We start from the raw sequence: 26,858 nt of genomic DNA on the forward strand, positions 1-26,858 counted from the left end.
TTGTCAAAATTGACTAATTCGTAGCAGGTTTAGGAAACTTTATGCAACAGGTTAGGATAATTAACTAGCAGGTTGGGAGAATTAGGTTAAACTGTATCCCTTCTAGATATGACCATGAAACAAGGCCAATAATAATACCCAGTGTGCTTTGTTGTTCATTTTCACATATACATTTAGGTAATTGAGCAGACACTCTTATCCAGAGTGACTTACAGTCAGGGCATTAAGGTAGATAACATCACAGTCAGGGCATTAAGGTAGATAACATCACAGTCAGGGCATTAAGGTAGATAACATCGCAGTCATAGTGAGTTAAACGTTTCTGTGACTGTTACTGAGACTGTTGATGCTGTTCGGGCCAGCTACTTGCAAATCTATTTCTGTATTTTAAAATATGTATTTTAGATAAATAGATTTCAAAATACAAGTATTTTGTAGTTTATGTTGATACATTGAACTTTATGGTATTTTGTATTTTTTTTTGCCCATCCCTGCCTATACTGTAACAGCTTTACTCCATGTCGCCACCCACTTTTTATGCTCACACACGCACAATAACGCCATAAATCAAATCTGTGCATCATTTTGATGGTTGTCTGCACCATCTAGTGGTAATCAGCTGTTAAAGTATGTGTGAGGCCTTGGCCACAGCTATATCCTCTTCCTGACGCTTTCCCCAGGACTGGACCATCACCGCACCACCTGGCGGCAATGGTGGAGATTGCAATTGTTATTAATCTTTCTCAAGGTCTTTCTTACATTGATCCTCTCTCCTTGCCGCCTTCTCAAGACGCATTGGAGGAGAATATCCTTCAGATCTTCTATAGAAAGAGACGTTCCTTCCAGACCAACTTCTCCTTCTCAACAGAGAGACAACAACAACAAACAACTCTAACCTTGTTTATTTGAATAAATTACATTGAGATATTTTAGTCATTTTTAACATCAAGCATATTGTCTTGTAATCCGGTGCAAGGGATGAAACCAAAACAAACAAAGAATCCAAAAACGACAATTGTGTGCAGCACAAACAATCCCTCGAATCACAATAGTTCTATATAATTACTGTATATATATGCATATACTTTATCACAGTTACAAAAATAAAATACGATACCGTAGATGCGCTACTACACACACACACGGTGAAAACAAATCACTGAAAAGCTGTACAGTCCTCATTGAGGGCAAAGATACACACGATAATTGTTTTAAAAAAGATAGAGAAGAGAAAAGAAAATGAAGGAAATATATAGCCTTTTATAAAACTTGAAAGCACAGCCAGTTCCAATCTGAATCTGCTTATTCTGCCAACAAACGAGACCGTTTCAAGTTGCGCTTCCCTTTAAAAAAAAATGAACGCTATAGATGGGTTTTCGGTTGGTTCAGCTTCGTCAATAGTATCATTGCGCTATACTGTATCGGTCCTTTATCAAATAGACATCCAGGAGGATTTCAATGAAGGAAAAATAATACTGACAGAAAAAATAGAAAATGTACACGTCATAGATACAAACCACAGTAGACCAAACCACCTGTGGCGCATACAACCCCTTCTCCCTTCACAAAACACATACCAACCTCGGCCCAACCAAACCACACCCACCCAGTCACACAACAATGAGAAATGGGTGAAACACTTATTGCCCTGTCTGTTACACACATACAGTTTCACATTGGATTTGCAGAAGGGAAAACCACTGAGAATGAAGTCCTCAAAATGCTGGAGAAAACCTAGATAGATCCAGAGGCCAGAGTTTGGAGTGTACAGTAGTATCCAATTGCTTTAGTAGACTCTGGCCGTGACCCCACTCTCCCAGGGCGTTTCAGGGAGAGTGGGATATGCAAAAAACACATTTCCAACTCACACATGCATATTAATACACACTTGTTCCCACCAAATGATGATTATTGTTATATGCAACAGTCTGTTGCTTTGGTACCTTATATTGTGTATTGTTACATGTGCGGCCATTCATTCCTGGGATATGACAAGGGAAGGACAATCAACAAGGGACAGGGACTAAGGATCCTCAGAACCTTCAGTAAACAGAAATACAGTATGGACCAGTAAGAGCAACACATACCGTATGAATGGGTTATTTCAGACCGAGACTCCTGACAGAGAGAAGTTGCCTAGATTGCCTGACAACATTTAGACAAAGTGTAAGACACAAAGGGGTAGGGGAATTTGCATCTGGTTATTGATGTTAGTATCCTTGAATTAAATATGGTACCGTGTTCACTTTTTATAAAATGTTCCCTTTTCTGATTGAGACAGCATTGCTTGTGTATTCCATTGGCCTCGTAACACAGTATTGGTCTGTGAGCATTATCAGCTAAAGCTAGTCCTATCAGATTCCATGACTTATAGTCTTCAATATAGTGTTATTTGTTTATCTGACTAAAGGACATTCTGATACAGTGAAAACAACTTCGCCAACAGGTTGAAGAAAATAAGGCTAAATCCGATAAGCGGTAAACTCCTATATGAAATAGCACAATACAGCAACCATTTTCACAAATATTTCCACGTCATTGGTAAAATACACACTGAGAAGATTTCTTAAACATTATTTCATATTATGGAAACGGTTCCAGTTTTTGCTTATACGCCACTTAGAAAACAATTGAACTACACAATTTAGTCTTTTGTTTCCGTAAATATTAATCTCCAATTTATAACCATGGACTCAAATACACTAGATGTAATCATGAGGCATACCTAAATCACACAGAGGACTTGTGTGATATAGAATGCCAACAAAACAATGTAGATCGCAAACGAACTACACCCTCAGTTAGAAAAGCGAGTAGATCTGCCATTGACACCACTCAGCCCTGCTGTAGGCCTACCCTCCTGCATAGGTGGCCAGTTTGGTCTAACTATGGTATCTTGATTAAATCACACTGAATCCTTACATACCTCACTCTCAGTTTAGGTCTGTATGAAAAGACACATCAAACGATATCCCCTCCGTCATAAACATACATCTGTTGTTTAGCATGAAATGGACACAGTCTCTCTAGGAAACAATCCATGCATGCAAACAGAAGGCTACCCTTTTCAAACGGGAAAAACATATATTTAGCTTGAACGTACTTAGAAGAAGTAAATCTGATAAGATAAAACACTAAAACATGCCTGACCTACAGTGTCTAACAAAGTGTGAAACATGACCTAAACGTGATCTAACGGACCAGATAACCGCCCAGAAATAGTAGCCTACAATATGTGACGTTGATGAAATTATGCTAGTCTAGAAGTTTCCACGAAGTACAGAGAAGGATAGTAACGGCCATTTTGAAAGACACACAGCCAATGTAAACCTAGATGAAGCCAGGAAAGACGAGGATTGAGGAACTGTAGAAGCTCCTGAAGGAAAACAAACTTGAGGACAAAACCGAGAAACACTCTTTTTGGAAACAAAAGAAAAAACAACCATAGCATTTTATTGGTTTGATGGTAAATGTCCACGATGGCATTCAAAACGGCATCATTGCTTATTTTTCGTATTTTTTTTTCAAAAGTCTGTTTCGTTAGCACTCGTTGGCGTGACACCATGCTGTTGTTGATCTCGCCACAGCCGATTTCGTCGTCATATCTTCATTGTAGTTAGATCTCCTTTTTAGCGGAGTGAAAGGGAGGGTTTCCGGGAATGTTTGGGGGTGGCGGGAGCTGGGGATGCAGGGATTAAGATTTGTCGCCTGGGAAAACTGCTGCTGCTGATTCGCCGTTGCCGTGGCAACGACTTTAGGGCAGGGGCACCAGGATATCCACGTAGTTGACGGGGAAGAATCCAGAGCTGCCGTGGATCATGCCCTCGTACCAGTTGTCGTCGATCTTGTTGGTGAGAGTGATGATGTCCCCCTCCTTGAAGCCCAGCTCGCCCTCGTTCTCGGGGTCGAAGTCATACAGCGCCCTGCAGGATGGCTGGTCTAGGGGAGCTGGAATGAGAGAGAGAGAGAGAGCAATGGATGGAGAGATGGTGAGAGAGAGAGAAAGAAAGGAGGAGGGATGGGGAGAGTGTGAAAGAGAGAGAAAGAGAGAGATTGAGCGGTGGACCAATGGAAAGGGATAGATGGAGAGAAGAGAAAGCAGAGTTATAGTGTATGGCTGGAGAGGTCTATGGTATAGAAAGAAAGATGGGGGTGAATCCTAACTTCCACAAGGTCAAATCTTCACTTAGACTCCAATTGACATCAATGGATGAGCGAAAATGAAGTTAATTCAACTAAGCGAAAATTCGACTTAAAATAGAAGTTAGGGTTATTCCTATAGTAAAAGAAAGATAAGATTATCTCTGGAGTAAAGTTCTTACCTGGAGACCTTGCTGAAAGGGGGATGGAGGGCAGACGGAGGAGGAAGAAAGAGAAGGAGGGGGAGACAAGGTAAAGAAGAGAGGAATGCATTAAAATGAATGTGTATTTAGGTGATCGATTGATAGATATATTGAACAGACAGTAGTGTTGTCACGATACCAGAATTTTGACATCGATACCAGGTTTAGTACTGTATCACAAAAACTCAATACCATCACAATACTCGATATCAAAATGATACCATGGCAAAAAAAGAAGGCATATTAGCCAAAGCCACAGAATGGCACTTGATCCAGACAGAAACTTAGCTACTGATCTGTTCAATCGTTGGGCATCTTTTGAGTTCAATATCATCACATTCTAACTTTTTTAAGTTAACAATTTTCAGAGACAGCCATGTATCCATTAATGGATCAATTATACAATCAATTTGACTTTGTTTTTTTTGCCTCGTGAACGACATCATTACTGGTTAAAAAGAGAGAGCACATTTTCATTAAAGAAGCCACTTCTATGCAAATATGGAACCGTGTTTCATGTTCTAGTATGGATAAAGTGTTGACGTTTCGGTATATCGTGCAACAGTAACAGACAGAAAGACAGACAAAGGGAGACAAGGCCAATCAGAGGAGAGAAAGACGTAAAAATGTTGGTTTGTGTTGTCGATTGATTGATAAACAAATCGAAAAGACAAACGCACAGACAGAAAGGCAGATAGAGAGAAACAAAGACAGGAATACTGACAACAAAACCTTGGAATACAAACAGAGAGAAAGACAGGAGAGAAATCAGGAAACAGACTGGAGCCAGAAAGACAGTCCAAGAAAGAGCAAGAGACAGACCGTTCATATGGACACAGACAGAGTGATAAAATAGAGGTATTCTGTCGTATCTCTCCAGAATTCACTCTAGGCTCACCTGGAGACCTTGCTGCAAAGAGGAAGAAAGAGAGAGAGCAAATGTGGGAGAAAGAGAAGAGGTATTTATGTTTAACTGCAATTGACATAGTTGTATAAATGGATGGATGGGTGGGTTATGGCAGTGAACAGATGGCTTGGACAATCACCAAACAGATGGACGGAGACGGACGTACGGACAGATAGAAAGACAGTGATAGAAATAGACAGAGTCATATTATGGTATCTCTCTAGGGTTCACTCTTGGTTTACCTGGAGACCTTGCTGCAAAGAGGAGAGAAATCCAAATGCAAAGCAAGCCACACAGGTAGAACAAATACATTTGTGATTTATAGCATTTGGAAGTGGATGGATGGAGAGATGGAGAAATGAAACTATGGAGAGATGACGAGATTGAGAAATGAAGAGATATGAAGATAAGATGATTAGCCAGCCAGCCAGCCAGATAGATGGACAGACGGATGACTTAGCTCACCTGGAGACCTTGTTGCTGGATGGAATAACAGAAAGGAAAAGAGAAGAAAGAGTAGACAGGTATATATTTCCATTTGCCTGATAAGTGGATGAACGTAGAGACGGGGAGATAGATAGACGATGGGAAGACACAGACAGAGAGACAGAAATAGACATAAGGAAAAGAGAGAGAAGAGAGAGACGTTGATAGTGATGGAGAGAGAGAGGGATGGATTGTATTTATTATGGATCCCCCATTAGTTCCTGCCAAGGTAGCAGCTACTCTTCCTGGGGTCCAGCAACATAAGACAGTTACATACAGTTTAAAATACTACATAACATTACATTTCATAACACCTAGTGATGTAGAGAGAGAGAGAGAGAGAGAGAGAGAGAGAGAGAGAGAGAGATGTCGAGTTTCATGGTAGGAGTGGAGAGTCTCACCTGGGGACCTGGATCCTTGGATGGCTCCATTGTGGTTTTCACTAGAGAGGTCCAAGGACTGACGCGGCTTAGGTATGAACTCTTTCTTGGGCTTGTTGGAGGAATCCCTTATCCTATGGATAATACATTGCAGAAACAAGCCCATATAGTGAAGAGGGTGCTGATCCCAATCCCCCACCCCCCCACCCCCTGCCGCATCGCTCGTTGAAAGAATTAATAGAATCTATTCATTCTATTTCTGCGGCATACCTAAGGTTTGGGGTCAAGGGTTATTGGGATCAATTCCATCTCACTTCTGGCGAATTCAGAGAATTCAGGAAAGGAATAATCAGGCGGTTTCAATTCTTGATCCGAAGACGATTGGCATGGTATGGTATTGCCCCCGTACTCTCTACTAGGGTTGCGAAAATTCCAGAAACTTTCCCAACATTCACAGGTTTTTCTCCAACCAGGTTTTCAAAATAAAAAACCTGTGAACTTTGGGTAAATTTCAGTAATTTCGCAAAAATCCTCCGTACCTCCAGCCGGTACTGACCGGTCATGGAGACACAGATTATAATGATATATAATGATATATATATTATTATAAATACTGACCGGTCCTCCATCTTGGACTGCAGCTGGGTGAGGATCTCAGCACACTGACGATGGTACTCCACCTGGGCTTGGACCAGCGCGGCTAGCTGGCTCACCTGTTCAATCTGCTGACGCAAACACAAAAGGCCCAACGGGACGACTGTTACATATGGGCGGCGTGGCCCAAGTCCTACCGTATACATCCGGACTCACTGGTCTGGCTAACATACAGAAACTACAGTGTGATACTGCCAGGTCAACACAGCCGCCTTACTGTGTGACGAGCCTCCCACTCGGTCCACCGAATTCTCTCTCTTTGCTCTTGTTTTCCTTATTAGGATGTCGGTGGGCTCCGGTGTGTCCTGGGATAAATACACCTTTCCCCCCTTCATTGGGGAGACTCTCCCCATGCAGACACACTGTTGGGTGTGGTATTTTTGTGGCTGTTTTGTTTGTTTGCTTTGGCACCTTTCAACACCCCTCATTATCACATTTATGCATGCAACCACACTTACACTACTGACTACACACCATTGTTACTTGTTTAGTTTACTTTAGTTCATCAACTTATTTTTGCTATTCCTTGATCTCCATGTTCTCTCCCTTTTTGTTACGGGCTACGAGCCGGTTCGGGACAACTGGTTAACGTACAGATACTTTGATATGACAACACAAGGTCAAGAAAGACTGGATGGATCGATAGATGGGTGGAGGAGCCATTATAGAACGTAGAACTGTTATTATAATTATTTATAACTTTATAGAAGTCCTGTTCATCTGATATCTGAGGCTCTAGGTTCCCTGATACTGCCTTGATGAGAACCTCCAGTCCACACAACACAACGTTACATGCAGACAATACACAGTGAGTCAAAGTCAGCCTGTGATGCTCTTCCACTGACAGAGGTAGAACACGAGCTTTGAATCATGACCCCCCTCTGTTGCCGTGGTTGCAGCTGGCCAGAGGGGGAGGTGACTTGGACTAGAGACTGAGAGGGAGAGAAGAGGACAGAGACTAGAGAATAGACAGACACAGTTTGCTGAGAAAAAAAAACTATTGAACATAAAACATGTGCTCAGTGATGGACAGAAGATGCAGTATAAAGACATGATGAGTACTACTCCCACTGCTGCTACTATTACCTGCTGCTACTACTACTGCTGCTACTATTACCTGCTGCTACTACCACTGTTGCTACTATTACCTGCTGCTACTACCACTGTTGCTACTATTACCTGCTGCTACTACCACTGCTGCTACTATTACCTGCTGCTACTACCACTGCTGCTACTACTACTGCTGCTACTATTACCTGCTGCTACTACCACTGTTGCTACTATTACCTGCTGCTACTACCACTGCTGCTACTATTACCTGCTGCTACTACCACTGCTGCTACTACTACTGCTGCTACTATTACCTGCTGCTACTACCACTGCTGCTACTATTACCTGCTGCTACTACTACTGCTGCTACTATTACCTGCTGCTACTACCACTGCTGCTACTATTACCTGCTGCTACTACCACTGCTGCTACTATTACCTGCTGCTACTACCACTGTTGCTACTATTACCTGCTGCTACTACCACTGCTGCTACTATTACCTGCTGCTACTACCACTGCTGCTACTATTACCTGCTGCTACTACCACTGCTGCTACTACTACTGCTGCTACTATTACCTGCTGCTACTACCACTGCTGCTACTATTACCTGCTGCTACTACCACTGCTGCTACTATTACCTGCTGCTACTACCACTGCTGCTACTACCACTGCTGCTACTATTACCTGCTGCTACGATTACCTGCTGCTACGATTACCTGCTGCTACTACCACTGCTGCTACTACTACTGCTGCTACTATTACCTGCTGCTACTACCACTGCTGCTACTATTACCTGCTGCTACTACTACTGCTGCTACTATTACCTGCTGCTACTACCACTGCTGCTGCTACTACTGCTGCTACTATTACCTGCTGCTACTACCACTGTTGCTACTATTACCTGCTGCTACTACCACTGCTGCTACTACCACTGTTGCTACTATTACCTGCTGCTACTATTACCTGCTGCTACTACCACTGCTGCTACTATTACCTGCTAATACTACCACTGCTGCTACTACCACTGCTGCTACTATTACCTGCTGCTACTACCACTGCTGCTACTATTACCTGCTGCTACTACCACTGCTGCTACTATTACCTGCTGCTACTATTACCTGCTGCTACGATTACCTGCTGCTACGATTACCTGCTGCTACTACCACTGCTACTACTATTACCTGCTACTACTGTTACCTGCTGCTACTACCACTGCTGCTACTATTACTACCACTATTACCTGCTGCTACTACTACTACTACTTTTGCTTACGACTTACTGCTGCTTACTACTACTGCTTACTACACTACTAGCAATATAGATATTTAGTGCTTAGACCCACAGGTAAACAGTATACTTGCATTTATTAATTAGTTCACCACTTCACACTGAACCTACAGTACAGGAGGAAAACATGGTGCTCATGTGTCAATGGTGGGTCATCGCGCACACACACACACACACACACACACACACCTACCTACCTACCTACTTCCCACACAGTGTGTGTGTAACAGTAGAAACATATTCCTTACATCACTCTCCAACAGGTTGAACATGCTGAGCTCAGCGATCTCCTTGGTATCGTCAAACTTCTCCAGAGCCTGTTTGATCTCGTCGTCCGTCACCTTGCCCTGACGCTTCTTCTTGTAGTCGAAGTCCAGACGGCGGCCTTCCAGTTTCTTCAGGTGATGCTGCGAGGAGAGGAAGGAAGAAAGGGTGATAAGAGTGACAGGTTAGACATGGATCACTCCAAATGGTTAGACGACTTCATCCTTTTCGTACCAACCCAAACCGTACTGTGCTGGTCCAGCTCAGCATGGCCCAGTCCTGAAACAACCCCTGACCTCAGATTGGACAGGCATATGCCAGCCACATGACCGGAGGTCCCGGCCACATCAGATCAAATCAAATTTTATTTGTCACATACACATGGTTAGCAGATGTTAATGCGGCTGTAGTGAAATGCTTGTGCTTCTATTTCCGACAATGCAGTAATAACCAACGATTAATCTAACTTAACAATTTCACAACAACTACCTTATACACCCAAGTGTAATGATGGAATGATGGTGATGGTACAGAACGGCATAGGCAAGATGCAGTAGATGGTATCGAGTACAGTATATACATATGAGATGAGTAATGTAGGGTATGTAAACATATAAAAGTGCCATTGTTTAAAGTGGCTAGTGATACATTGTGCATCTGTAAAAGTTTGTGAGTGCTTTTGGTGACAAGCCAAATTTCTTCAGCCTCCTGAGGTTGAAGAGGCGCTGTTGCGCCTTCTTCACCACACTGTCTGTGTGAGTGGACCAATTCAGTTTGTCCATGATGTGTACGCCGAGGAACTTAAAACTTACTACCCTCTCCACTCCTGTCCCGTCGATGTGGATGGGTGGGGGGTGCTCCCTCTGCTGTTTCCTGAAGTCCTGAAGTAGGGTGGAGGTGATATGGTCCTTGACTAGTCTCTCAAAGCACTTCATGATGACGGAAGTGAGTGCTACGGGGCGATAGTCGTTTAGCTCAGTTACCTTAGCTTTCTTGGGAACAGGAACAATGGTGGCCCTCTTGAAGCATGTGGGAACAGCAGACTGCGATAAGAATTGATTGAATATGTCCGTAAACACACCAGCCAGCTGGTCTGCGCATGCTCTGAGAACGCGGCTGGGGATGCCGTCTGGGCCTGCAGACTTGCGAGGTTTAACACGTTTAAATGTTTTACTCACGTCGGCTGCAGTGAAGGACAGTCCGCCGGTTTTGGTAGCGGGCCGTGTCAGTGGCACTGTATTGTCCTCAAAGCGAGCAAAGAAGCTGTTTAGTCTGTCTGGGAGCAAGACATCCTGGTCCGTGACTGGGCTGGTTTTCTTTTTGTAATCCGTGATTGACTGTAGACCCTGCCACATACCTCGCGTCTGAGCCGTTGAATTGCGACTCCACTTTGTCTCTATACTGACGCTTAGCTTGTTCGATTGCATTCCGGAGGGAATAGCTACACTGTTTGTATTTGGTCATGTTTCCGGTCACCTTGCCCTGATTAAAAGCAGTGGTTCGCGCTTTCAGTTTCGCATGAATATTGCCATCAATCCACGGTTTCTGGTTTGTGAATGTTTTAATAGTTGCTTTGGGTACGACATCGTTGATGCACTTTCTAATGAACTCACTCACCGAATCAGCGTATTCGTCACTGTTGTTGTTTGAAGCAATGCGGAACATATCCCAGTCCACATGATCGAAGCAATCTTGAAGCGTGGAATCAGATTGGTCGGACCAGCATTGAACAGACCTGAGCGCGGGAGCTTCTTGTTTTAGTTTCTGTCTATAGGCTGGGAGCAACAAAATGGAGTCGTGGTCAGCTTTTCCAAAATAATCTGAAGGTGGTGCCATCACCAATACTTACCCGTATCAGACACCTTCAGGCATATGATTATTCAGAGTTAATTATAAACTTTTAGTATACCAGAGTTGATTTTCCCTCTGCGCTTAGAACAAAAAAGTCTAAATGAAGCTCTCCGAGAATCTAAACTTTACCAGCTGAGTATTGATTCTGTGGTCTGGCAGGGAGACGGATGTAATTGCATTGGGCAACTCCAACGAGAGAGTAGAGTAAACATGCTGCCTCTCCCTCCAGGGCAGTAAACATTGACTGAGCATTAGGAGTTATCCAACTGATGTCAATGTCTAGATGAAGTGATTGTTACACCACTTATTTATGTGCATATAAAGGTGCAACGTTGGCATTAACATTACATTTTTTAAATCAACATTTTCCTGGTCTGCTTTCAACGTGACTAGGATTTGAGTTGTATGTTGTAATGTATGCAATGACTTTCAATGTGTCTCATTAAGGACATAGAAAATTAACGGTACATCGGTCTAGCTTACCATGTTATGTCTAGCTTGCCGTGTTGTTACTAGGGTGGTGTGTCAAGCTTGCCGTGTTGTTACTACGGTGTTGTGTCTAGCTTGCCGTGTTGTTACTACGGTGGTGTGTCTAGCTTGCCGTGTTGTTACTACGGTGGTGTGTCTAGCTTGCCGTGTTGTTACTATGGTGGTGTGTCTAGCTTGCCGTGTTGTTACTATGGTGTTGTGTCTAGCTTGCCGTGTTGTTACTATGGTGTTGTGTCTAGCTTGCCGTGTTGTTACTATGGTGTTGTGTCTAGCTTGCCGTGTTGTTACTATGGTGTTGTGTCTAGCTTGCCGTGTTGTTACTACGGTGTTGTGTCTAGCTTGCCGTGTTGTTACTACGGTGTTGTGTCTAGCTTGCCGTGTTGTTACTACGGTGTTGTGTCTAGCTTGCCGTGTTGTTACTACGGTGTTGTGTCTAGCTTGCCGTGTTGTTACTACGGTGTTGTGTCTAGCTTGCCGTGTTGTTACTACGGTGTTGTGTCTAGCTTGCCGTGTTGTTACTACGGTGTTGTGTCTAGCTTGCCGTGTTGTTACTACGGTGTTGTGTCTAGCTTGCCGTGTTGTTACTACGGTGTTGTGTCTAGCTTGCCGTGTTGTTACTACGGTGTTGTGTCTAGCTTGCCGTGTTGTTACTACGGTGTTGTGTCTAGCTTGCCGTGTTGTTACTAGGGTGGTGTGTCTAGCTTGCCGTGTTGTTATTAGGGTGGTGTGTCTAGCTTGCCGTGTTGTTATTAGGGTGGTGTGTCTAGCTTGCCGTGTTGTTACTAGGGTGGTGTGTCTAGCTTGCCGTGTTGTTATTAGGGTGGTGTGTCTAGCTTGCCGTGTTGTTATTAGGGTGGTGTGTCTAGCTTGCCGTGATGTTATTAGGGTGGTGTGTCTAGCTTGCCATGTTGTTACTAGGGTGGTGTGTCTAGCTTGCCATGTTGTTACTAGGGTGGTGTGTCTAGCTTGCCGTGATGTTATTAGGGTGGTGTGTCTAGCTTGCCATGTTGTTATTAGGGTGGTGTGTCTAGCTTGCCGTGTTGTTATTAGGGTGGTGTGTCTAGCTTGCCGTGTTGTTATTAGGGTGGTGTGTCTAGCTTGCCGTGTTGTTATTAGGGTGGTGTGTCTAGCTTGCCGTGTTGTTATTAGGGTGGTGTGTCTAGCTTGCCGTGTTGTTATTAGGGTGGTGTGTCTAGCTTGCCGTGTTGTTATTAGGGTGGTGTGTCTAGCTTGCCGTGTTGTTATTAGGGTGGTTTGTCTAGCTTGCCGTGATGTTATTAGGGTGGTGTGTCTAGCTTGCCATGTTGTTACTAGGGTGGTGTGTCTAGCTTGCCGTGTTGTTATTAGGGTGGTGTGTCTAGCTTGCCATGTTGTTATTAGGGTGGTGTGTCTAGCTTGCCGTGATGTTATTAGGGTGGTGTGTCTAGCTTGCCATGTTGTTATTAGGGTGGTGTGTCTAGCTTGCCATGTTGTTATTAGGGTGGTGTGTCTAGCTTGCCATGTTGTTATTAGGGTGGTGTGTCTAGCTTGCCGTGATGTTATTAGGGTGGTGTGTCTAGCTTGCCGTGTTGTTATTAGGGTGGTGTGTCTAGCTTGCTATGCTGTTATTGTGTTATGTCTGTTATGCAGTTTTGCTATTATGTCTGCCTTGTGATGTCATGCGAGTGCACTGTTCTTGTTATCCTTGTATTTTGTATGTAGGGATTTTTTTGAATGCAGTACTCACTCAAAAAAGAGACCTGGGTCCAGGGGTGAAAGTAGACTTAATTTCTTACCGGTACGAGACACCTATACTACAAAAATTGCAGGGTAGCCTACTCTGCTGAGACTGACAAACATATCAATAAAACCGATGTTGTCTGATCCATCTAATCGGCCTATGGGAAGGGGAGACACAAATACAACCTGAAGGAGGAAATGTTTGTCCAAAAACAAACAAAAACAGTGGTACTGACCCAATGACAAAGTCTGTGAACATGCACACTCACCGGGGATATGGCTGATGTTCTCGCTACTGTTCACTCAATTAAGTTAGGAATTTCGATAACTAAAAGACAGGTGAATATCTTCATTGTCTTCTCTTTACAGCAATAGCCATTTGCTTTCCAAACAGTTTTTCTGCAATTGTATTTTTAAATATTGCGATATGCCTGGCTGGGTCTCTCTTCTTCTCAATGATAGTCGCAACTCAACAATCATCTATTTGGTATTTGCCCAAATTGCGAGCCCTTCGACTGTGGGCTATGAGATCTCAGACAATCTACAGTTAAAAAAAAGAAAAAAAGAAGCTACTTCAAATGTACTTTAGGGAACGCTTCCCCAGCTTCCCCAGCTTCCCCAGCTTCCCCAGCTTCCCCAGCCTTATGGACACGCCTATGCCTTCTGATTGTGGCATAAACACAACCAGTCATGATGTTTTCATCTGATTGTCAAACAATCACTTAACCAAGGCGCTCCTGTAGCCTACCTGCACACATTCGTTCAAACCCCAACAGTGCTCTGTGCACCCGCAATTTGATGAATTGAAAGAGACATCTGTTACAAAAACACCTGTGTGTATTGTAATGACATTCTACTATTGTCATTTGGCCTACACTTGTAGCCTGAATTGATTCATCCACTGTTGTCCATGCGCACCTCGGTTTCGGCCACTCATCTCCATCTTGACAAAATGTAAGTGTTCTCCTCAAACCACAAAGCAATTTGGAGGGTAAACCACCCGGTTTCCAGTCAATTCGAGGCTGACATGCAGCAATGTTAAATAGTGGTGTAGTAGCCTATAGTTTCTGGGCATGTTGTATTACCAGGCGGCCTTACTTTCCCCCAGTCTGGGTCTCAATGTTGCATAAAATATCAAATAAAATGAATAAATCCAGTCTCACCGCAATCTCCTTGAGGTCTTTGTCGTGGAGGGTCTGCAGCGGGTCTAGGAAGTTCTGCTTGACCTCCATGTCGAGAGCGTCCTTCACTTCCCCCAGCTCACGCATGGACTCCCCAGCATCGATCAGAGCCAGGCCTGGAACACACAGGGGCATAATATAACAACATGTACTCCTCCATCTCCTTCAGACAAGTTGAGGAGTTTGCACATCAATGTTGTTTATGAGCGCTAAGCTAGCCCGCTCCGTTGTTTGTTTGGTCTTATGAGTCGGCAAGGCCGCACAAACAAATCTGGGGGCAGTCTATCAATCAGCACCATTATAAATAGACAATGGCGGTGATCGAAATCGGTCTGGCCTACTACTAACTAAAACTATATACTGGGTACTAATAGTACTACATACAGTTTAGAACATACTGTTTAGTAGAAAAGTATGCAGTAAGGAACCATTATCATTTCAACATACTACTCATCCATACTGAGAAGGCATCATCAAATGCACAATCGAGTTTGTTCCCCGTCATTCGTACATTTTTGTAGAGCGAGTCCCCTACTCTGATTATGAGCTGTTGTCAAACATGTTCAAACAAGTGCAAAAACAGTGTGCAGCGAATTCTACTTGATGAAAAGACTACATGAGTATAACATCCTGGCATTTAAAACATACAACATTTTAGAAATGTCACATCCTATACAACGTTATATTTCCGTATACCCAAAAACCTACTATTTAGAAGGCAAGTACGGATATTCTGACACGGCCATAGTGACTTACCAAAGTTGGACTCTTCCCCGAGCTCCCTGCCAAACTTCTGCATGGACTCTCCCAGGACGGTCTCGGTCTGGATGTAGCCCAGACCCTTCTCCTGGCCACGCATCTTAGACATGGAGTTGATCATGGTCATCTTGGCTCTGGAGGCTGTACACGCAAACAATTCATTCATGAATCACTCAATCAATTAAATCAAATCAAACTTGCCGTTCAAGTTTACTTTTTAAACATGTGCCTGATTATGGTGTATTGTCATGCATATCATTTATTCAATTAAATAAAAATCTATCAAAAAGGGTTGACCAAAACACGGTGCATTTATTTTCAGCAGGGTCCATAGGGCTCAGGTCAAATGTAGTGCACTATATAGGGGATAGGGTGCCATTTGAGACCAGCCATGGCACGTGTCTCTCACCTGGGTTGGGCTGCAGATACTCAGTGGTCTTGGTCATAATGTCCATCACCGCCCTACTGGTGGTGTCCACCTTCTACAACCCACACAGAGAGAGAGAGAGAGAGAGAGAGAGAGAGAGAGAGATTTTTTTTATTTAAAAAAGGAGAGAGATATTATGACAAAGACAGAAAAGAGAGGGGGGGTGAGAGGGAAGAAAGAGATTAAGACAGAAAAGAGAGAGGTGAGGGAGGAGGAGAGAAGCAGGAGATTGAGGCAGAAAGACAGAAGATAAAGCTGGGGTGTAGGGGAGGAAGAGAGAAGAAGGAGAAAAGATGGAGAGAACGAGAGAAAACACAGAAGGAGGAGGAAGGCTTTGGTTCCTGTAGTATGGAGCGAGAGATAACACGCCTGGACAGAACATGAAGGGGCTTTACTCTGATGTGTGGAGGGAGAGACAACATGCCTGGACAGAACATGAAGGGACTTTACTCTGTAGTGTGGAGGTGGAGGGAGAGACAACATGCCTGGACAGAACATGAAGGGGCTTTACTCTGTAGTGTGGAGGGAGAGACAACATGCCTGGACAGAACATGAAGGGACTTTACTCTGTAGTGTGGAGGTGGAGGGAGAGACAACATGCCTGGACAGAACATGAAGGGGCTTTACTCTGTAGTGTGGAGGGAGAGACAACATGCCTGGACAGAACATGAAGGGACTTTACTCTGTAGTGTGGAGGTGGAGGGAGAGACAACATGCCTGGACAGAACATGAAGGGGCTTTACTCTGTAGTGTGGAGGTGGAGGGAGAGACAACATGCCTGGACAGAACATGAAGGGGCTTTACTCTGTAGTGTGGAGGTGGAGGGAGAGACAACATGCCTGGACAGAACATGAAGGACTGTACTCTGTAGTGTGGAGGTGGAGGGGGAGACTACACACAAAGCTGACAGCTGGTGAAGATTGCTTTTGTGTTCCCACTTGATGCTGGTCAGATATGCCAGCTCTCTGCCTTCTTCAACACAGACCTCACACTACTATTCGCCAGAGCCCTATATTTAAATGCATGGCTCTGCTATACACTCCTCAGCCTCCCCAGCTGTCTAGAATAAGACACTGCACTACAGAATGATGGTTTTGGCTTGGTCTCTCCCCAATCACAACGCACGCACACTTCATTTTCCCACTTTCTAGAAGCAATTTCATAAGAATTTTTCCAAGGCATTTAAATTGAGATAAATGTCTCTCTTTTATTGAAAAAAAGTAAATGTGCAGTGCACCGCACAATGTAATACAACAAGACTATGGGAGTGGTGAGGATATAGTTTCTAACACAAATGAACAAGGCTTGGGAGAATGGGCTCATTCATGACAACATTGTAATATTGAAGAAGAAAGAGGATTCTTAGAGAAATAGAAAGAGGATTCTTAGAGAAATAGAAAGAGGATTCTTAGAGAAGAGAAATAGAAAGAGAGGATTCTTAGAGAAATAGAAAGAGGATTCTTAGAGAAGAGAAATAGAAAGAGAGGATTCTTAGAGAAATAGAAAGAGAGGATTCTTAGAGAAATAGAGAGGATTCTTAGAGAAATAGAAAGAGAGGATTCTTAGAGAAATAGAAAGAGAGGATTCTTAGGGAAATAGAAAGAGAGGATTCTTAGAGAAATAGAAAGAGGATTCTTAGAGAAATAGAAAGAGAGAATTCTTGCCTTCTCCATTTCAGTGAAGTCATCATCATGTTTAGTCCCCTCTGCTCCCCCAACCTTCTCACTCACCCTCTGCAAGAAGACACAAAAACATGTCAAGGTTAATATCATTTAAAAGCTTTCTGCACCTCAAGAAAGACGATAGATGAATGTAACAAAGGTGGAATCAAATGTTAAAGATACCAAAACCAGAATTATACGGCAAATTCATTTTTATTTCAGTCAATAAAGCTTCGTTGGACACTGAAATGGAAAACTCCCCAGGGTGTACAATTCAATTCACAACTCATTTCATTATTAATCAAGTCTTACTATTCAAGTAGCTGGACAAAAGCACATTCATTTCATTTTCAGCTACCTTTGTAATCAGCCAGTCTCTCAAAACATGCAGTGAATAAATTCCAGACATTGAACTATTTGAACAGAAATCGTTCTCCTAGCTACAGTTATTTACCCTCCTGGTTACCCCCCTCCTGTTGTTTTGTGTTGCGTCTATATGAGCCAGTGTCTTGCATGTTGTTGCTGTCTCATGTCTGCTCTGTCATCAGTGTACACGAACACTAAGGTTGTGACCCCTGTTCATATTCTAATTAATATGATGACACCACAAAGAGACATATATCAGATTAACCTTGGCAGTTTACAGTTTCACACACACACACACACACACACACACACACACACACACACACCAAAAAGACCATCTCGTTAGAGGAGCTGTCTCATTCAAGGCTTTGTGATATAAAGTCAGTCACCACAACCACAGCCTGTGAAGTAACCTGGTGCCCAGGAGGCCTACAATCTGACACATCCAGGCCAGACGAGCAGCTCACAGAGGGCAGGATGAGAGATGAGAGGGAATTAAGGAGAAGTCAATTTTGTGACTGAAGGATCAATTGCTGTGAGCAAGCTTGTTTAGGGAGAGTGGGAATTTGCAGTGCTCCTACGAGTCTGTATCATACCAGATGGAAAATGACTAACAAGATAGAAAGATTACTAGAGAGAGACGGTGATATGACTTGTATTAAGTGAGGAACTAATTCATTGAAGGCACAAGGGCTCTAAAAATCAGCTTTTATCCTACTCATGATGAGATGGTGAAAATGACACTAAATTCCTCCTGCAGAGGAAGTGAGCAAAGACCTTCTCCTGTCATCAGTTTCTGCTTAACATCACTCAGAAATCTTTAAATCCTCCGTGAAACAGTTGCCAGTTGTTGCCATGGAGACAGGCATCTGCCTGGTTCGGCTCGTTGGCTATGTGTCTCCTGCACCCAAATCTCTCCCCCTTCCCCACTCCTTCCCCCACTCCCGTTTCCTCTCCCCCTTCCCCACTCCTTCCCCCACTCCGGTTTCCTCACCCCCTTCCCCCACTCCCGTTTCCTCTCCCCCTTCCCCCACTCCCGTTTCCTCTCCCCCTTCCCCCACTCCCGTTTCCTCTCCCCACTCCTGTTTCCTCTCCCCCTTCCCCACTCCTTCCCCCACTCCCGTTTCCTCTCCCCCTTCCCCACTCCCGTTTCCTCTCCCCCTTCCCCACTCCTTCCCCCACTCCCGTTTCCTCTCCCCCTTCCCCACTCCTTCCCCCACTCCCGTTTCCTCTCCCCCTTCCCCACTCCTTCCCCCACTCCCGTCTCCACTCCCCCACTCCTTCCCCCACTCCCGTCTCCACTCCCCCACTCCTTCCCCCACTCCTGTCCCCCTTCCCCACTCCTTCCCCCACTCCTGTTTCCTCTCCCCCTTCCCCACTCCTTCCCCCACTCCAGTTTCCTCTCCCGCTGCTACTTCCTGGAATACCAGACACATCCACAACGATCAAAGGCCAAACCCAGGAGAGACAGGGAGGAAGGAAGAGAGAGAGAGAGCCTCTGACTCTTTCGCAGTGCGGTTGTGTCATCATCATCTCCGGATAGAGGACAGTGATGCTGACAGTGATGCCAGCCCAGTGACGCTGTGAGTCCTAAAATGGAGGTCAATGATATGTAATAATATGCGGCAGTGTGTCACATCACGGAGGCTGAGAGCAGGGTACAGACAGGGCGGGCATCAGAACATTAAGCCCTCCATAACAGGGCATTTGTGTGTGGGTGTGTGTGTGTGTGTACGCGTCAGGCCAGACAGACATCATGTACCAATCTCATATTTCATTACTACAAGGACAATCCTACAACACGATTCACAGAACATCACCAATTCAATCATGGTCAGAACAACATTGGCCGACCCTTGTCAGACATTTTGCAAATCTATTGGAGTTTAGGGCTTTTAAGATAGAAAAGTTGATTTCGGCAGAGAGCGAGAGCGAGAAAGAAAGGAGAGAAAGTGAGAGACAGAAAGAGAGCGAGAGAGACACCACTTGCATTTCTCCACAGGACTATAAATAGGTAAAGTAACTCTGTATCTTAATGCATTCCTCCTTAACTACGTCATGTACCGTATTGAGAGGTATCACAAGACGGGATACAGATATGGTGTGTGTATGGATTGTCTGCCACCCCAGTGCTGTGACTACCCATGACTGCACATTGCAGCCTTCATCGCTTCCCCTGCTGGACACACACAAAAAGCAGATAATCAAATGTTCCCCTCAATAGAAACATCCCGTTGATTGAAATATCAGTTAAGCACACATTGGGAGCACACATTGGGAGCACACATTGGGAGCACACATTGACAGATGGTTAATAGAGATCGGCATACGACGTCGGTGTGTGTCCAAACCCAACTCATGAAGTGTTTATGAATAAGATGCAGGGGAGAGGAGACACAGGAAATGGAGCATAGCTTTAGCTAACAGTGACTGGCACAATAGGGGCTCTGCCCGGCAAAGCAGGAAGTCTGGCCGTTAGAACCTAATTAGATGAAAAGCGACTAAATCACGCAGAACCAATGAGGACCCATTGCTTCTCTAAGGAGACACGGTAATGTTTCTATGTCAGTGGGCTGGAGAAACGGTGTATACTGTCTGCTTGTGTCCCCGTCACTGCAACACTTTCCTGATCTACACTGTAGAATGGAGTGTCTGCTGCAGGACAGAGCCAAAATGGAGGATGGTGTGCAAGTGGCCCTGACCCAAGATAGCACTTGGCAAGGATAGGGCACGGCTGGAGTGCCCCTGAGAGAAGAGGTGAATATATGTGAGAGAGAGAGAGAGACAGAGAGACAGAGACAGAGAGAGAGACAGAGAGAGAGACAGAGAGAGAGACAGAGAGAGAGACAGAGAGAGAGACAGAGAGAGAGACAGAGAGAGAGACAGAGAGAGAGACAGAGAGAGAGACAGAGAGAGAGATAGAGAGAGAGACAGAGAGAGAGAGAGAGAGAAAGACGGGATAATTAGAGAGATAGGAGAAAGAGGGAGAGACAAAACAAACATAGGTAGTGTTATCAGTACTAAGAGATCCAGAGGTGGAGAACAGAGAAAAAAGAGGAACAGAGAATTAGAGGAAACGAAAAGGCATGTTGGGGTGAGGGACATACAGTAAGAACACCAGGAAATGGAATGAAGTGGAGCTGGTCGACGCAGATTTGAAACATCAGATTTTAAACCTACATCTAACCTTAACGCACTGCTAACCCTAAATTAAGACTAAAAAGTATTTCTTGTTTTCAGGAATTTTTACAATATAGACAATTTTGACATTGCAGCTGGCCTATCTGAGGGGAAATCGCTCAGTTCTACCTCCTGGACAAAATCATGACAGTAAACGTGACAAAAGCCTGAAATGAACACGAGAGCCAATGACTTAATGCTGTCAGTTATGCGAATAGTGGCCTTGAAGCAGTCACCTGGAGGTGCAAGCAGTGACGTCACTAGTGACTGTGGTGTTGTGGACAGGACTTCACACAGTGAGCACACAGAACAGGTAAAAGTACACACAACTGACTAACAGCACCCCAGGGCATAGCAGCATGACATACTGTAGAATAGCTTCCACAGGAATCTCTGGGCATTGTTGTTCTCAACGGAGTTCAAGATGCACAATATTCCCCTGGAGGGTGAATCCTAACATCCACTTCAGTCTATATTTGTTTTACTTTGTCGCCCATTGATCTCAATACATGACTAAGTGAAAGAGGAAGTTAGGATTTACCCCGATATTTATAGAAACTCTGCCAAGTCAAGTATGTTTGGTTCAATGGAGGACACCTCGGCTCATCTGTCACCTGATATATCCTCCCCATTCGTGTTACATCATCACTGTGGGTCAAACAGACTGGCATGACTTTGTTTACCTTCTGACCAGGGCAGGGACATCCGATGCTTAATTAGATGAGTGTCCAGATTCTCAGACACCGCCCAGTCCTAGACTAAAGAGTTACAATATTTAAACTGAGAGTTTCCATTGAAAAGGCTTTTTAGTCCAGGCTTACTGTGTGTCTGGGAAACTAGCCCCTAGGGATGCATCTCCATCGTCTAAAGTTGCTTCCTCTCCCTCACCTGTATTGATCTGACAACACAGGCGCGGTAGACGCCACTTAGGAATGGGTGCTTCTGGGAATTTATTTACACCAGTCCAATTCTGTAAAATCAGCTGCAGATGGAGAAAAGGAGAATTTTCATTAACTTGATTCACCTACATGAATGAAATGGATTTGATTCCAGATTGCAGTTGATGAATATGGTACTGGGTAGTGTGTAGGCCCTACTATGCTGTTAAGGGATATATTGTATTGTTCTCATAGTCACTCACTGCTGTAGATATTGGGACAGCTGCATTGTACTGTACCACATGAGTGAGCACCCACAGTAATGTAATCACTGAAAGCTCAGGGACAAACCCATATCAATACATCTCCCGTCACAAATAAGTAAAACTCCTTTCTCCTCAACAGTCCATTTCATCTGACTGTGCGCTCAGGTGGTGAAAGGCAGGGAGGTTGTTTTTCTAGCAGGGATTTTTAGTTGAAGCTCCATTCTGGGCTTTGGGTTCTTCAGAGTTAATAAATGATGGTTGAAGGAATGGTTATGAATGAAGTAGAATTATTATTATGATTTGTTCATATGAATTGCTGCTTTTCTTAACGTGAAAAAGAGATGTCAATCTCACTGTGACTTACCTGGTTAAAAAAAGGTTGAAAAAAACAATATGAAGAATGGTTATATACAACAAGCGCTTATAACCTAAACAATTAAAGAGTATTTACCTGAATGTCAGCACCAGAAAGCACCATTAGTCTACTAGAGGTTAGAGGGACTCATTTCCCCCCCCCAATAAACTAAACGCCTCGGAGGCTCAAAACAGCCGATAGTAATTAGCCCACAGAGTGGTGACATCGCATGCCCCCTCCTGTGACCTTTAGAACTGTCACCCGCTCCAATGGGTGACAGAGTGAGGGAGGGAGGGACCTTTCCTTCAGGCATCAACACCCTTTTTTCCCTACACCACCCTCCATCTTTTTCCCTACACCACCCTCTCTTTCTTTTTCCCTACACCACCCTCTCTTTCTTTTTCCCTACACCACCCTCCATCTTTTTCCCTACACCACCCTCTCTTTCTTTTTCCCTACACCACCCTCCATCTTTTTCCCTACACCACCCTCTCTTTCTTTTTCCCTACACCACCCTCCATCTTTTTCCCTACACCACCCTCCATCTTTTTCCCTACACCACCCTCTCTTTCTTTTTCCCTACACCACCCTCCATCTTTTTCCCTACACCACCCTCTCTTTCTTTTTCCCTACACCACCCTCCATCTTTTTCCCTACACCACCCTCTCTTTCTTTTTCCCTACACCACCCTCCATCTTTTTCCCTACACCACCCTCTCTTTCTTTTTCCCTACACCACCCTCCATCTTTTTCCCTACACCACCCTCTCTTTCTTTTTCCCTACACCACCCTCTCTTTCTTTTTCCCTACACCACCCTCTCTTTCTTTTTCCCTACACCACCCTCTCTTTCTTTTTCCCTACACCACCCTCCATCTTTTTCCCTACACCACCCTCTCCATCTTTTTCCCTACACCACCCTCTCCATCTTTTTCCCTACACCACCCTCCATCTTTTTCCCTACACCACCCTCTCCATCTTTTTCCCTACACCACCCTCCATCTTTTCCCTACACCACCCTCTCCATCTTTTTCCCTACACCACCCTCTCCATCTTTTTTCCCTACACCACCCTCTCTTTCTTTTTCCCTACACCACCCTCCATCTTTTTCCCTACACCACCCTCCATCTTTTTCCCTACACCACCCTCCATCTTTTTCCCTACACCACCCTCCATCTTTTTCCCTACACCACCCTCTCCATCTTTTTTCCCTACACCACCCTCTCCATCTTTTTTCCCTACACCACCCTCTCTTTCTTTTTCCCTACACCACCCTCCATCTTTTTCCCTACACCACCCTCTCCATCTTTTTTCCCTACACCACCCTCTCTTTCTTTTTCCCTACACCACCCTCCATCTTTTTTCCCTACACCACCCTCTCTTTTTCCCTACACCACCCTCCATCTTTTTCCCTACACCACCCTCCATCTTTTTCCCTACACCACCCTCTCTTTCTTTTTCCCTACACCACCCTCTCTTTCTTTTTCCCTACACCACCCTCTCTTTCTTTTTCCCTACACCACCCTCCATCTTTTTCCCTACACCACCCTCTCCATCTTTTTCCCTACACCACCCTCTCTTTCTTTACAAGGTGAAACAACATTCCAACAACAAAATCCCATTTAGCCGTTTCACAAGAGTGTTTTCTTCAACAAAGCTCAGGGCCAGATGTTAATCCAACACGCTTGTGTCTTTCTCCGAGAAATGACGCGCTCTCATTTAAAACTATACTGATACAATAGACCCAGAAGATCCTTTGTTTCGTTTTAAAAGCGTCTTTGAGACCCTTCGTGTAATGAAAAGCGCTATATAAATTAAACATATGATTATGATTATTATTAACACCCAAAGAAACCAAAACAACTGTTAACCCCTCCAGAGTGGATCAAGCTCCATTGTTCCACTGTGTGAATTAAATAACAGATGAGAGAGAGAGACAGAGAGAGAGACAGAGAGACAGAGAGAGAGACAGAGAGAGACAGAGAGAGAGAGAGAGACAGAGACAGAGAGAGAGACAGAGAGACAGAGAGAGCACTCAGCCAATTCATTCTACTGTGTGCCCACTGAGACGGTCTCCCTTCTGCAGCGCTCCAGCACATCCACTTCCTCCTCTATAAATACACACCCAGACAGTCCGATTACTAGAAAGGCTGCTGGCCTGGCCACCATGTGAGAGTGTTAAGCTCAAGGCCCAGTGTCCTGCATATAAGTCCATCAATAGGTGTGGCAAGACAAACGTCCTGGATGAAATCCTCATACACAGTAAGATCTTAAGAGAGGAGAGGATGCTTGGTGTGTGCTCTCACACTACCAGTCAATCCAACAGCAGTGGTGGAAGCTACCCTTAACCACAGATCTAGGATCAGATTCCCTACTCCCAATTCTAACCATTACACACTAACCAATTGTTAGGTTCTGAACAAGTAGAGTAAAAAAATCACGGACGACTAGAAAAAGCTCAAAGCAAGTTTATTCAATCCACCGGGTGCTTCAGCTGCAAACACAACATACAAGTCACACACATCTTTCTACCTCCCTACTAGGAGTCGTCATCTCCTTGAATGACTAAGATAGACACTCCTGTTGTTGTTAGGCAGAAACGCAGTAGGTTCCTCTTACTGATATTGTCATGGCCCTGCTTAAGTCTAGGACCCTCATGGGAGTGGAAGTGTGTGTGTGTGTGTGTGTGTGTGTGTGTGTGTGTGAGAGAGAGAGAGACAGGACGGTAATCAGATGTTCTTCTAGTTCCTCTTTACCCCTTTTGTACATGTAAAGTAATTACTAAGTTCTGGTAACATGAATAAGTATATTTCAAGCTGGAATCCAACACCACCCACAGATCTAGGATCAGATTCCCTACTCCCAATAATCAACCTTAACCATTAGACACTAACCTACCCACAGATCTAGGATCAGATTCCCTACTCCCAATAATCAACCTTAACCATTAGACACTAACCTACCCACAGATCTAGGATCAGATTCCCTACTCCCAATAATCAACCTTAACCATTAGACACTAACCTACCCACAGATCTAGGATCAGATTCCCTACTCCCAATAATCAACCTTAACCTGCCCATAGACATTCCACATGTATGGACAGTATGAAGATGTGTAGATATATCACTGAATGTAGGATATGGTGTGTGTGTGTGTGTGTGTGTGTGTGTGTGTGTGTGTGTGTGTGTTCTATTATCTAATTGGAATATGTGGTGTAATTACTTTGGCTCGTGCTCTGGGTAGCAGCTCTGCCTGAAATAACCTCCTCTCCTATTTTTCCACTCTCTCTCTCCCCATTGGTGTAAATCTCTGGGCAGGGTGACAGGGATCAATGACAATCCTCGAAGATAGCCCCCACTGTACCCAAACTCCCTCTAGCCATCCATCCATCCCCTCTGTCCTCTCAGCAGTGTTCCAAAATAACACGCTACGCATCATTAGTGGGTGTTACTGTGCTATACAACATTAGCTTTAGCGCTAGGTAGCATCAGGGCCGGCAGCGTCACATGGAGCTCCATGTGAGCCACACATGGAGAGGCCACTGCTGCTGCTCCACACTCCCTTCCATCTCTCCTCCCCTCTCCTCTTCTTCCTCCCTCCATCCATCCCAGCAGATCCTCTCCTCCCTGGTTCTAATCCGGCCTGGGCACATTGAGGCCCCTGCTTTAAATACGTGTGTCAGTGGGCAGGGATTAAAAACTACAGCAGGCCAGATTAAGAGGTTATAAAGAGACTGGAGCGTCCCGGCCAGCAGCTGGGCTGGACAAAGACCTAACTGTCACTTCCTCTCAGATTTACTACTCCTTTTCATCCCTCCTCCCTTTGTGGGGGAGAATAGAGGGGGCATGGGATCTCCCGATGTGCAATCATGGAGTAGGAGGAGGTTATTCCTCCCTTCCTCTGACTACTCTCTCATTCCACTGTCGAGCAGCATAAGCTTCAAAATATTTCCCTCTTTCCTCCCGCTCTCCCTCAGTCTCTCCTAGTCCCTCTCTACCCCACGCTCGCTCTCTCCCTCAGTCTCTCCTAGTCCCTCTCTACCCCACGCTCGCTCTCTCCCTCAGTCTCTCCTAGTCCCTCTCTACCCCACGCTCGCTCTCTCCCTCAGTCTCTCGCTCTCTGTCCAGACGGTTGAGAGGGAGGGTGGATGGGGAGATGGGTGAGGGGTATGTGACTTTGCCAAATGTTGTGGTTAGGAAAACACTTGCGTAACAATGCCCAGAAGAGCTTTCTTTCCTTCTCTCCCTCCCTCTCTCCCTCCACCTCCGTCTCTCCCAGTCCCCCCCCCCCCCCCCCCACTGTATCTGTCTCTGTCCCTTTCCCTGCCTCTGACTCCTCCCTCACTTACTCCCTT

The 26,858-nt window shown here is 44.6% G+C and overlaps 1 protein-coding gene across 11 annotated transcripts in view; it reads right to left on the minus strand.

Annotated features, from left to right (window-relative positions):
• Positions 1-886: 886 nt before the first annotated feature.
• The window catches only part of LOC110497344 (endophilin-A1), a 53,029-nt gene continuing 27,057 nt past the window's right edge, over positions 887-26,858 (minus strand). Inside the window, exons 2-13 of one of the 11 annotated variants that reach the window (XM_036973414.1) lie at positions 17,463-17,531; positions 15,781-15,853; positions 15,369-15,512; positions 14,595-14,728; positions 9,357-9,515; positions 6,735-6,838; positions 6,138-6,250; positions 5,716-5,730; positions 5,493-5,504; positions 5,242-5,253; positions 4,323-4,334; positions 887-3,948 (exon numbers count right to left, since the gene is read on the minus strand). In XM_036973414.1, the coding sequence (XP_036829309.1) occupies positions 3,755-3,948; positions 4,323-4,334; positions 5,242-5,253; positions 5,493-5,504; positions 5,716-5,730; positions 6,138-6,250; positions 6,735-6,838; positions 9,357-9,515; positions 14,595-14,728; positions 15,369-15,512; positions 15,781-15,853; positions 17,463-17,531 (1,041 nt within the window). In that variant the 3' untranslated portion in view covers positions 887-3,754. Of the gene's footprint in view, positions 3,949-4,322; positions 4,335-5,241; positions 5,254-5,492; positions 5,505-5,715; positions 5,731-6,137; positions 6,251-6,734; positions 6,842-9,356; positions 9,516-14,594; positions 14,729-15,368; positions 15,513-15,780; positions 15,854-17,462; positions 17,532-26,858 lie in introns of all 11 variants that reach the window. The other 10 variants (XM_036973413.1, XM_036973417.1, XM_036973416.1 and 7 more) reach the window with 10 other exon arrangements.

This window comes from Oncorhynchus mykiss, unplaced genomic scaffold, assembly GCF_013265735.2.
Source record: "Oncorhynchus mykiss isolate Arlee unplaced genomic scaffold, USDA_OmykA_1.1 un_scaffold_249, whole genome shotgun sequence".
NCBI lineage: Eukaryota > Metazoa > Chordata > Actinopteri > Salmoniformes > Salmonidae > Oncorhynchus > Oncorhynchus mykiss.